The sequence below is a fragment of the Rhinopithecus bieti genome, unplaced genomic scaffold (genome assembly GCF_001698545.2).
Source record: "Rhinopithecus bieti isolate Rb0 unplaced genomic scaffold, ASM169854v2 scaffold_18745, whole genome shotgun sequence".
Taxonomy (NCBI): Eukaryota; Metazoa; Chordata; class Mammalia; order Primates; family Cercopithecidae; genus Rhinopithecus; species Rhinopithecus bieti.
In genome coordinates, this window is record NW_016809332.1 from 1184607 (window position 1) to 1198029 (window position 13423).

General features: G+C 33.9%; 1 protein-coding gene across 1 annotated transcript in view; it reads left to right on the forward strand.

Annotated features, from left to right (window-relative positions):
* SCN3A (sodium voltage-gated channel alpha subunit 3) overlaps positions 1–13423 on the forward strand; it is a 117671-nt gene that overhangs the window by 62092 nt on the left and 42156 nt on the right. The window contains 6 exon segments of the mRNA XM_017889190.1: positions 1685–2032; positions 3072–3204; positions 4560–4798; positions 9528–9701; positions 10652–11008; positions 12843–13313. Of these exon segments, the coding sequence (XP_017744679.1) occupies positions 1685–2032; positions 3072–3204; positions 4560–4798; positions 9528–9701; positions 10652–11008; positions 12843–13313 (1722 nt within the window).

Genomic DNA, 13423 nt, shown 5'->3' on the forward strand with positions numbered 1-13423 from the left:
CTGAGGAAATGAAAAGCATTAGCATTCTTTATTAATAAGGGATGAATTGATGTCTTCACATGATCTAATCTCTTGACCACTTTGCTGTAAAATCACTCTACTGTCTGCCCTTCGGTAGACAAATCTGCTACAGGAATTGAGTATCACATAGACACACCCTCTGATGGATAAGCTGGACAACCAACAGTTCCTGTGGAGAATCTAACCAAATCCAAAGGAACAGAGCACTTTGTAGTGAATAATATCCTTCCAAAATATCACTGAGACAGAGGACTACAAAGATTATTCTGGTGCTTTGCAGTCTGGGAAAAGCCATAAAATAAAGCTAAAATGGGGCCTATGAAAATCAGCATGACCTAATTAGGCAGAGGAACCAAAAATAAGTTTGACAGAGTCTGCCTTTTCTGTGTTTTCCACTAAAATCATTTTATTTGGTTTTACACTAAAGCTTAGAAGAAAGAGAATATCCAGGAATGTTTGCTGCTGACATATGTATATGTATATGTATGTATGTATATTACCCTGGGTGTGAAAAGAAGTAGGAAAGGGAATGAGAGAGCGAGGAGGAATGCCATTGTTCGTGATGAGGGGAGAAAACAAATATTCTGCAGACTGGATAGAGATGTTTTTGAAAACTATCTGCAAGACTAGAATACACACAGAATTATTTGGGGTTGCTAGTTTAAAATCCTTTCAAAATGTGCAAGAGGGAACTTCAAGCTAAATCCTCATTTTCTGGTACTAGGAAACAGTTCGCTTAACTTACTTTGGAATAGCTGTAATACAAAACGTTTTGAATTGTCTCTTTCTTTTCAATACAGTTAAAGTAAAATCAGAAGTATATGCTGTTTTTTACACCACCCGCTGGTGAAGTCATGTTATATGTCTTGCTTTTATAAGCCAGTGTTATATTTTACACAAGGAGAGTAATTTATGTAGCAGTTTAGGAATCCTCTCTGTTGTGTTTGCTATGACATGTAGTCTCTCAAATAAGGTGAATCATTGGTTGCCATTTGGGAAACTGTTAGCAAATTTGGAAGACAACATTGTAGGTAAGTTTTGTGACTTCTATTCCCATGTGAGTAGAGACAAACCATTTCAGACAAAGAGTAAACTAATTTTCTTTCAGAATTCAAAAGAAGGGAATGGAAAAATAGTTTTTTTTTTTTTATTAAAAATAATTATCCTGAAGTGAAATACTGGCTACAATGCAACATTTGAAATAAATATTTTAAATTTGAGCCAACATTCTCACTTGAGTCAAAACTTATTCTCCAGGTTGCATGCCCTTCAGATTACAGCATTAAGAAGTAGAAGCTACTTATTATTTGTTTAACCACCACTCCCATCAAAAGTAATCATTTAGCCTTTTCAGCATCTGGTCCCTAACCTATAGCATTATGATAACCCAATCCACCTGAAGTGAAGACTAAATGAAGTGGTTGCATACTTAGTATATTGCAAATCAGTATTGTTAGTCAGAAAAACACTCTTTTACTTAAATTTGCTTTTTAATAAAAGTATTAAAATATATGTGTCCTCTATAAATTTGATAATCCATGTTTAAGAGCAAGACTATACTAACTCTAAAGAACATAGATCTTTTAATATTAATACTTTTATTTTATCAAATAATTCTGTTCTCCCCCCACCCCCATCCCATTCCTTTTTGCTTTCTCCGCAGTCTCTGTTGAGTATCCGTGGCTCCCTGTTTTCCCCAAGGCGCAATAGCAAAACAAGCATTTTCAGTTTCAGAGGTCGGGCAAAGGATGTTGGATCTGAAAATGACTTTGCTGATGACGAACACAGCACATTTGAAGACAGCGAAAGCAGGAGAGACTCACTGTTTGTGCCGCACAGACATGGAGAGCGACGCAACAGTAACGTTAGTCAGGCCAGTATGTCATCCAGGATGGTGCCAGGGCTTCCAGCAAATGGGAAGATGCACAGCACTGTGGATTGCAATGGTGTGGTTTCCTTGGTGGGTGGACCTTCAGCTCTAACGTCACCTACTGGACAACTTCTCCCAGAGGTGATAATAGATGACCTAGCTGCCACTGACATTATTCACCAATTTGCAATAATCAAAGCCTGGACAGTTTAGGCTGTTATACCGTCCTGCTTCCTCAAAATGAAAAATTGGTAAAAATAATACATGATTAATCAAAGGGAAAGCAATAGAATATTGAGAATCTATTGAATTGTACGGGAGCATTAGTTTTTGTTGTATGGGAATTAATTGTAAGGGACCATGGCTTTAGGTTAAAAGGGCCCAGTTTTAGAGTCTGCTATGAAAACATATCTGCAAATTTGGTAGACCTACCAAGACAAATAATGGACATTTTCACCATCAAATCTGTAAGATGCATAATCACCAAGAATTGTAAAATTATCTATTCATATTCTGGAAAATTCATATTCTTAAAATTAAATATTATAACCAATTTGTTGATAATGGGCAGTTTCATACAACTGTCAATATTTACAGTGCTATTTTAAAATGACTCTAAAATGAATTGTTTTTTAATAGGAAGAGATATAGAAATAATTAAAGAAATTTCAGGAAAGCACACACATTTCATTGTACATCTGTGTTTGTGCATGGAAAAAATTGGCCCACATATGTCAATATAGTCAATATAGCCTCAGAGAAAATAATTCAGCCTTGAGACTATATAATCATAGTATTTATTGGGGGGGATTGATCTGATTATTAATCATTGATAGAAGATAAAAATAATTTTCACCTAAATGAAATAAAATAATAAATGATTTTAGCATGTTTATAACAAATTTCCTTGAAAATTGTGACAGGTTAATTAAAATATTTCTGTAATATAGTTGTGTTATACAACTGCATCCACTGGTGAATTCCTCTTAAATAGTACTACCTGTGATAACTTTTATTTTAAAAAAAAACTGTTTATAACTTAACAATAATTCAGTATTTTATTCCTTGAAAATTCTTAACTGGAAAAATTGCATGTCGCATGATTTACCAAAGAAATGCTATGTGGTGTTGTATTACTTATTGGAAAGAGTGGTTTGAGCCATCAGTATTTGGTTTGCAGGGCACCACCACTGAAACGGAAGTCAGAAAGAGAAGGTTAAGTTCTTACCAGATTTCAATGGAGATGCTGGAGGATTCCTCTGGAAGGCAAAGAGCCATGAGCATAGCCAGCATTCTGACCAACACAATGGAAGGTAAGAAGCAGGTCATGGAACAGTCAACTTTCTGTGATTATGTGCTTTGTGAACTATTCCTTCTTTTCATAGAGTTACTGAAGTCTGTTACCCAGATCAAAACTATATACTAGACCTAAGAATGTGATATATGGAGTATATTATCACATTGATTACAAAAACTAATATTGGCCTTATTTCTTTTTGAGTTGGGTCCTTACCTTGCTTGCAGAGTGATATTTCACCACTTGATATTATATCAATGAGGATTTCTTCTTATGTTATGTTACTCATATGCAAATAGAGTATACTCTTCCCCCTTTCTAAGTCTTGGTATATAGAAGCATAAGGAAACATTTCTTTCAGGCTTTACTCTGTTCTTCAGGCATGGAGGTGTTGATAGGGTTGTGGGAGTGCTTGAATGAGTTGGACAAATCAAAACCTGTCCTCCACTCCAAGAGAGATCCCACAAAAGGGTCTCTCTTCCATCTTCTACATACACAACAACCATTACATTCCTCCAAAGGACCATGGACAGATATGTTCATTGATTTTGACATACAGGAATGGGCAGCAACTATTTATACACTAAACTTGTTCATACTTCACACAGTCCTCACTCTGTGAAGTCTGGAGAGAGAATATGTTAGTACTGCCCTTTTTAGATCAATTGTATGTCAATTCTAACATATGTTCTTTAAAAAACATCAATTACATTTTGTATCATGTCTTCTTGGTGTATTAGATATACAGTCACATAATAATTATTTTGTAACAGGCTTCATCCATTAAAATTTCAAGTAATATTTTAAATACATGATGCTAAAATTCTAAAAGATATGTACAAACCACAAAAGTAGATTTGAGTCTGAATGTATACTAAAAAGAAGGGCATACTACATTCTCATTGCGTGCAAGATTAATGTTGATATGGCAACTATGAGAGGAGAGAATAGTTCATAAATGTTATCACATACATAAGGGATCACAACTTTAGACAATGTTTTTAAAAAGGTACTTTCAGAAGAAACCATAATTATTTAAAATTTTAATAGTTGTGTAATGCTTATTTAAAATTCTGTTTTGACAAAGAGAATACAGCAATTTAATCAATCATAACCTAGTGATTTTAAAGCAAAATATTAAATTCAAAGTGCTTATTTTCTGTATTTAAAAGAAAAAAGTCAATCTATATGACATTTTAATTAGTATTTTCTGAAAATATTTAATGGGATTGTCTTCTTAAGTTTCTTAAGTAATATGAATTTCTATTTTCAAATATAAGCATCAATTTTGTTAAATGATGTAAAATCTACTGGCAATAATAACTCATTTTTGTTATTATTTACTACTCTTCCTCTTTATTGTCCCTCCAGAACTTGAAGAATCTAGACAGAAATGTCCACCATGCTGGTATAGATTTGCCAATGTGTTCTTGATCTGGGACTGCTGTGATGTATGGTTAAAAGTAAAACATCTTGTGAATTTAATTGTTATGGATCCATTTGTTGATCTTGCCATCACTATTTGCATAGTCTTAAATACCCTCTTTATGGCCATGGAGCACTACCCTATGACCGAGCAATTCAGTAGTGTATTGACTGTAGGAAACCTGGTAAGTACTTTTGAAGTTTACTTAATTACTTTGGCAGAGGTGGGAGACATAGACCAAAGGGAAAGATCCATTTGTGCTGTGCTGAACCCAAAAATTGTATCCTCTTTCCTCATAGAAAGAAATATCTAAGGAATATTACAGGGAATCTCAGCAATAGAGCCTAAAACTCAACTGGTATGAATGCTGATTGTTTAGGCCAATGTCTGTGCAGATTGATCGTGGTGTCTTACCAGTTGTAAACGTCTCAAAATCTTTACAGTTGTTCTTGCTGGAAATGTGGATCCAGATAAACCAGGAGATCTTATCCTGGCTCCACAAACATGTGGTTTTAACCCACACAGCCTCTAAAAAAATCATGTCCATTGAAGGGATGACCCAAAGATTGATGTATATTTAAAAAAAGAACATCATTGTTTCAAGTTAACTACCTAATAAAAAGCTTCAGTGATATTCATACAAGAAAATAAATAGTTGCTAAATGTGCATTTGTGATTTAGCCATACCTCTGGTTCAAATCACTGAGCATGCATCTGTGTCTGTGTATGCTGATCAAAATGGGTGAACAAGTAAGAAAAGGGTTTACATATATTATTAATCAAGACCTTGTCCTGTACTAACTCAAACAAACTTGGGGCAAGGGGTAGTGGGAAAACTGGAATGGAGGGAAAAGGTAGACTAACAAACTAAATAAAGGGCAGTATTGCAGTCTGACTTCAGGAACAGTTTTCATCAAGGGCTTAGACATGGCCTGCAAGTTCACTGCATCATTTGTCTTTAGGTCAGCAAATGTTCAGTAAGAGCTCACTGATTTTACGTCTTACAACCTCTACACTGGAAAAAGCCTGAATCTCTTTCTGAGTCTCATTCCAAAGACTCCTGATAGAACTTCGGCATAATTTGGGTCAGATGCTCACCTCTGATTTAATCAGCCTTGGCAGAGGGTGGTATCGTGTTAAAAACATGGCAGTCCTGAGGAATCATGGGTGGAGGAGCAATTGCCAACAGAAGAGGGAAAGGAAGAGCTGGTGGACAACTGGATAAATGTGTGCCCTAATAAGTGACCTCAAATTCTCTGCATTATTTGACTCAGTAGAACACTCACATATTCTCAAGATTTTCTTCATCTTTGGCAAAGGCCATGTCCCATTTTTCTGTTGCCTCTCTCAGTGTTTACATGGGAGTCACTCAATGAATAACCCACTGGTTGATACCTAGCCAAAAAGGCTGCTACAGGTAGCATGATTTTGCAAAAGAACACAGGCTTTGCAGTGGAGTGGAATTGAGTTTGACCTTAGTTGCCAGTGCTTACTAGTGATATGGCCTCTGGACAAGTCTGATAAACAATCTGAGTCTTTGTTTTCTACTATTGAAATGAGTGTAGTAATACCCTTCGTGCGGAGTTGTTGTGAAGGTCACATGAGGTAATGTGAAAGCACCTAGACTGTGCCTGGCATCTAGCATGTGCTTAATAAACAGTTTCCTTCCTCATATATATGCTATTACCCTTTCAGACCTTTCTTTGAAATAATGATGGAAAATATTTCTGGTGTAGTTCTTGTATTTTTCCCAGGATATTGGACAGTTAGGGAAGTTTAACAGGTGAAGGAAGATTTTGGAAACTTGCCAGAGTGAAACCGTAAATATAGAATTCCAATGTTGGAGCAGTTGAGTATGGAAACACAGGATAAGAGAGGCTGGATTATAAGATGATAGAATGAAAAAGCACAAGACAAAAGCATCAAATCTAGGTCCTAGTCAAAGTGGTCATGGTAAATATCTGTGTGGTTTTGAAAAGTCAATTAAATCCTTGAGTCTATTTTCTCAACACACATATAAACAATGAGTGTGTTGGACTAAATGACTTTTTATGTATGTTCCAGTTCTACAATTCTATTACTTGATGGGTAGTAACTGAAATAATGAGGTGGGAAAGTGGAATAGGAGACTGATCCCTGGTAGACTGTTGGTGATAGAACCATCTATAAGTTCAGTGTAGTGTTGGGAAAGCAAAACTTGTCAAGATAGAGAGCATAAATTACAGGGAACAGACCTGAGTTATTTATTTCTAACTATAACAATAGGAGAATATGTGAAGTGACTGACTCTATTGGTTGATACCTCTTTACTATAATGATTAACATATCAATAATGCATTGCATAATTTACAAAGCATTTGTTCATAGAATATCTTATTTCCTACCCATAACAACCTTTATCATAAATATTTATACATATGAAAGTAATACATATATTTAATGTATAGGCAGAGAGAGAGCATGTGAGAGAGAAAGAAAGAATTTCTATCATGGGTGCTTAGCTGACTTAAGACTATATTATAGATCATAGATGATTACACAGTATGTTTTGTGGAGAGCTTATAATTTGCTCATTAACATAAATTTAGAATATCTATGGACAAGTTTATTACTGCTCAAATTATTGCATACTGCCTTATATTATACATGAGGACATTGAATTGTGGAATTTTCCATCTTAACTTAGATCAACATACCCCATTTTGTATTGTTTCTGCAGTACATAAAAATTACATCGCTTCCTTGTTGATGAGATTAATCAAATTTGAATATCAAGAGACCTTGAATCTCAATTAAGTTTTGCTAAGGTGCTCTGTATTTTTGTGGAATTTTTTTTGTTTGTTTTTTAATCATTATAAAATGCTTGCAACCATCATAGGGATTCAATAAGCAAAAAATAATCTATCAATCATAGTAGGTTAGACAACATCTTCATCATAACAAACATTTCCAACCTACCTGACAATGCTGAAACTAGATTAAAATGGACCAAAACAATCCCATTGATTTTAGGGCCTTAACTGAAAACATTTACAGAGATATAGTTGTCGTTTTGGATTACTAGTTGTAATAAAATATTATTTTAATGAAAAGTTTCATGGTGGGATTACATTTTAGATAAGCGTAAATTTAGGGTATATGTTTTTAAAGGCATGAGATCTAGTCATTTTAGAAGAGCTGAAAATACCACCTTATGATTTTCTATAGAAAGAGATGTTTGTAGATTATTTACCTGGATGGTTCTAGTTCACTTTAAATAATATATTTCTATCATCAGAGTGCCTATTTCAAATAATAACTGCTTCTAAAAGTTTTATACAAGAAATAAAATTTGTATAGTTAGAACTTACTTTGTATTTACCAGGCAAAATCACTATTTGAAAAAAAGAATCTTTCATGTGTTATTCTATGAAATGAAAATACATTTTCAATGGGCATTTCACCATATACCTGGATTTTCATGTACTAGGCTTGCTTAAAATACATTTAATTTCTATTTGAGTGAATGGATGACTACCGTCAGGCTGTTTTTTTTTTTTTTTCTGTGATGGGTATTTTTCATCTGTGATTGGAAACAATGAAGTGTTAGCTGAATTTATACATTTGTAAGGGTGGATCAATATTTCTTTTAAGTAATACGATGTTTTAGGAAACTAAATAATTGTTATACTGTTATTTTGACAGAATTCCTTCAAGATAAAGGCTGATTTATCTTGGTAAATGCTAAGCTTGACTTTACAGTCATAAATCGCAATTTTTAACTATAGTGAATTAAGAGAATTGCTTTAAAAGATTTTCTGCAAGAGTGATTTCACAATTCTTCATGTCCTGTGTCTCTCAGCCTATCATTTTGAGTTAAAAAATAAATGCTGTGTTTGTTTCATTGTTTTTCTTTCTATTGTCAAATACACATTTATCTAGCCACTCAAGTGATTTATTAATCTTATTTACATGTATATGCATACTGAGTATTTTCTCCTGCTGGTTTCAATTAAATCTGCAGTTTGTTACTCTACTAATCCATTAACCTTAATTCTGAGGCATGCATCCAGAGATCGTTATTATAAACCATTAACAGCAAACTTACTCTTGTTTCAGGAATGTTTATAAAATTATAGAAATAAGATGGTATCCCTTAAAAAACACAAAATAAAAAACAAAATATGGTTTTTATGAAATCAATTTTTAATAACTTTCAATAATATGTGGATTTGTTCCTGATGCAATACTACCCAGAAATGAATTTGGTTGTGATTGTGTTAGAAATGTAGTGTACCAACAAGGGCAATAATTCAGGAGCTATTATTCAATACCAGATTTAAAATGTAGACCAAAAATGTTTTAAAATTAGTGTTTTTCTTGGAAATCCAGCAGATTCATTAAATAATATCACTCTGCTTAACAAAATACTCTCCTAGAGGAAAAAAAAAAAAAATGCTAGACATGGCTAGGTGTGGTGGCTCATGCCTGTAATCCCAGTACTTTGGGAGGCTGAGACGGGCAGATCACTTGAGGTCAGGAGTTCGAGACTGGCCTGGCCAACATGATGTGAAACCCTGTCTCTACTGAAATTACAAAAATTAGCTGGGCATGGTGGCCCACGCCTGTAATCCCAGCTACTTGGGAGGCTGAGGCAGAAGAATCACTTGAACCTGGGAGGCGGAGGTTGCAGTGAGCCGAGATCGTGCCACTGTACTCCAACCTGGGCAACAGAGGGAGACAATGTCTCAAAAATAAGTAAATAAAAATGAAAATGAAAACAAACAAACAAAAAAGCTAGACTTGAGTTGATTTGTCACATTTTCTCACTTTAAATTTTAGATATTTTTATTCCTATTAATGTTCTTCTTTATAAATTCACGTAGCATCAGTATTTTTCAGTGCTCTTGAAGTAGTGCTGATCTCTATTTTAGGTCTTCACTGGGATTTTCACAGCAGAAATGGTTCTCAAGATCATTGCCATGGATCCTTATTACTATTTCCAAGAGGGCTGGAATATCTTTGATGGAATTATTGTCAGCCTGAGTTTAATGGAGCTTGGTCTATCAAATGTGGAGGGATTGTCTGTACTGCGATCATTCAGACTGGTATCTATATATATATATTCCTGTCGCTCATTGGCACATTTATTTTAAAACTGAATCATTGTATATTTATATAATTATTAATTTTAATTTTAATTTTACATCAATATATGACATTCTAAAAAACACATAAACATCCTCTTTAAGTATAAACAGTTTCTAAGATTGATGAAAGCGTTTGAAATACTTTATAATGATTAGGTATGTAGGGCACATTTGAAAACCTACATGTACTTTCTAAAACTGTGTTTTAAGTTTATGAAGTTTTTTTGGCCTTACAGTCTGTAAAGACATGCAAATAAGAATTTTAGGTCCCAATTAATTTTAGCTTTTTGTTAACCCTACTTCTAGGAATGGGGACTGTTTTAAAGCAACATGTGGGGAAATATTTGATGTTATTAATATCTTAAATAATTGTATAACAAACTTTTTAAATTATAGCACAATTTTATTGAGAAATATATACAATTTTTATTGAAAATTAAGCAAAATGTGTATTTCTTCAAATTTTTTCTGTACATTTGTATCATATTATTTAGTTTATTTTACTTTTATTTTATATTGGCCCATAAAATATATTATTTATACTTTTAATATTTCTTTTACTCTCTAAAATAGAACCTGAAGATAACATTAGTTTGCTAATTTAAAAATGTCTCTAATCAAAATACCAACTTGTTTACATGGGCATATCTTTTGAAGAATCAGAAATGTTTTATTTATTATTTCTGAAATGTTTTATTATTTTATTTTGCCCTTAAATGATATTGTGACCTGATTTACAATTCTAATATTGTTAACACTATTTTTTCTGGATTTGAAATTGAATTAGTTCAGCATAGCTTGAGTTTTTACATCTACCACATGTGGTTCTATGATACCACATACTAATAAAATAATGTATAAAATTATATTATGATTACTACTAAGAGCATCTTTTCACTTGATTACAGCTTAGAGTTTTCAAGTTGGCAAAATCCTGGCCTACACTAAATATGCTAATTAAGATCATTGGCAATTCTGTGGGGGCTCTAGGAAACCTCACCTTGGTATTGGCCATCATCGTCTTCATTTTTGCTGTGGTCGGCATGCAGCTCTTTGGTAAGAGCTACAAAGAATGTGTCTGCAAGATCAATGATGACTGTACGCTCCCACGGTGGCACATGAACGACTTCTTCCACTCCTTCCTGATTGTGTTCCGCGTGCTGTGTGGAGAGTGGATAGAGACCATGTGGGACTGTATGGAGGTTGCTGGCCAAACCATGTGCCTTATTGTTTTCATGTTGGTCATGGTCATTGGAAACCTTGTGGTACGTATGTATTACAAATGCTCATAAATTAGAACAAGAGCAGACAGTAGCTGGGAAGGTGGCCAGATGTGGTAAACATATCTCTGGTTTATAGTAAGTGGCCTAGACTAAAATCCCCCTATTAGTACTCTGAGAATGAGCAAGTTATTTAACTTCTCCTGGACTCTGGTTTCCCATTTTTTATGACATTGGAATAACAAAACTGAAATCATATCTTTGATGTAAAGATTAAATCAGGGGTATTTATGAATGCCTGAGGGGCATAAATATTAGATTTTCCTTTCTTCTTCTAAGAAAGTAAATTTTTGTCACTAAGACGAATTGTGTCCTAATATTGTTTTGATAAGAAAATGACCTCTACTAAATCTAAAAAGACAACTATCTATTCTATAATCAAATTGCTCTTTGCATGTTCATAGTTCATGTAGTTGGCTTACTCAGAGATATAGGTCATATACTACCAAATTTTGAAGACACATTTCAGTGAAGTAGACCATTATATTTTAGCTATGCATTGTAATTATCCAAGTAACTTGGAGGAGGAGAAAATGTTTTCTTCCCTGAATTTGCATTGCTGAAGGAAAACCAATTATTACAGTTTAACTTATTCATATGTATGGACATTGTCCAGACTCAAAGGGCTTACTTTTAACTGTGACTTAAAATCACTAATATAAAAACATAGTTTATATAGTTAGATGTTTAATGCTTAAATTTCTCAATCATGTGTGGGCAAAGCATTTCTTTATGCCATCACATTGGGCCTTTCCTTTGAGGGATCCATTTCAGATAAACTTGTTCAAAAGAATGCTACTGGGATACCTACAAACATGCAATTTTTTCTCCAGAATAGTAAATTAGGGAGCTCTAGATTCTGAAAAAAATCTGATACAGAAATAGGGAAACAAACTGGGGCTTTTGCCTTGCATGTCTTCCTATAGTGTAACATATTCTGAAACTCAGTAACTAACTCCATTTCAGGCTAAAAATATTGTTATAAATTTTCTTTTACATCAGAAATAATGAATTATTCTTGCATTAACCATAACTTACCAGTTGGCTGGGTAGCTTTGTCATGTATCCTATGATATTCTGAGAGTTAAAATTGCCTCATACTTTCTACACACACACACACACACACACGCACACACACACAAAGAAAGAAAAAGAAAAGTAACTTATGAGTTTAGCCTAAACCCTGGTATACTTTTAGATTTCTCTCCATCTGTTGAGCTATTTGAACACATAAATTTCAAAGTGTATTTGATGGGAAACATGTTAAATCGTATATAATTTGCACTTAGAAATTTCTGCTGTTATAGAAGTTTGTGGCCATTGGGCCAAAGGAATTTGTATTTCAAGTGCATCATTTGGTACATATCATCAGGGTATTAAATAAATGAGTTCATTCTTTATATACATGAAGCTAGAAATTCCCTAGAAAAAAAAATGGTAAGATGAAGTAAGATAAAATGATTAAGCTGAAAGTATCTTTTTTTCTCTCTCTCTCATTGGCAAAAACCTTGAGGGCGAGATTTTGTCTTTTCGCTGGCAAACCTGAGTAGATACCATTTAAAATCTTAGAAGCTCTGCTCTCCTATTGTCCCTCCCAACAGGAAAAAAGAAGAGGTGCTTGTTTTATCGTTTTGCCCTTAGAGCAGGATATCAGGTCCTTTAAAGAGTGTGTGACTTAGATATGGCATCTGAAATATAGTAAGCATTCAATAAACGTTTGCTGAAATAATTTTAGCAAAGATCTGAGTTCCCTTTTTAGGCTGTTATTTAAATGCATATTTCAATATTAAAACAGATTTTTTTCTTTTTTTTCTTTTAGGTTCTGAACCTCTTTCTGGCCTTATTGTTGAGTTCATTTAGCTCAGACAACCTTGCTGCTACTGATGATGACAATGAAATGAATAATCTGCAGATTGCAGTAGGAAGAATGCAAAAGGGAATCGATTATGTGAAAAATAAGATACGGGAGTGTTTCCGAAAAGCCTTTTTTAGAAAACCAAAAGTTATAGAAATCCATGAAGGCAATAAGATAGACAGCTGCATGTCCAATAATACTGGAATTGAAATAAGCAAAGAGCTTAATTATCTTAGAGATGGGAATGGAACCACCAGTGGTGTAGGTACCGGAAGCAGTGTTGAAAAATACGTAATCGATGAAAATGATTATATGTCATTCATAAACAACCCCAGCCTCACTGTAACAGTGCCAATTGCTGTTGGAGAGTCTGACTTTGAAAACTTAAATACTGAAGAGTTCAGCAGTGAGTCAGAACTAGAAGAAAGCAAAGAGGTAAGAATGCTTTTAAATTTTTTGTTGCATTTCCTATGATAACCATGTACTACAGTTATTTACTATTTTCATTGTACTTATATGCATTATTAAAAAGTAATACTGAAAGT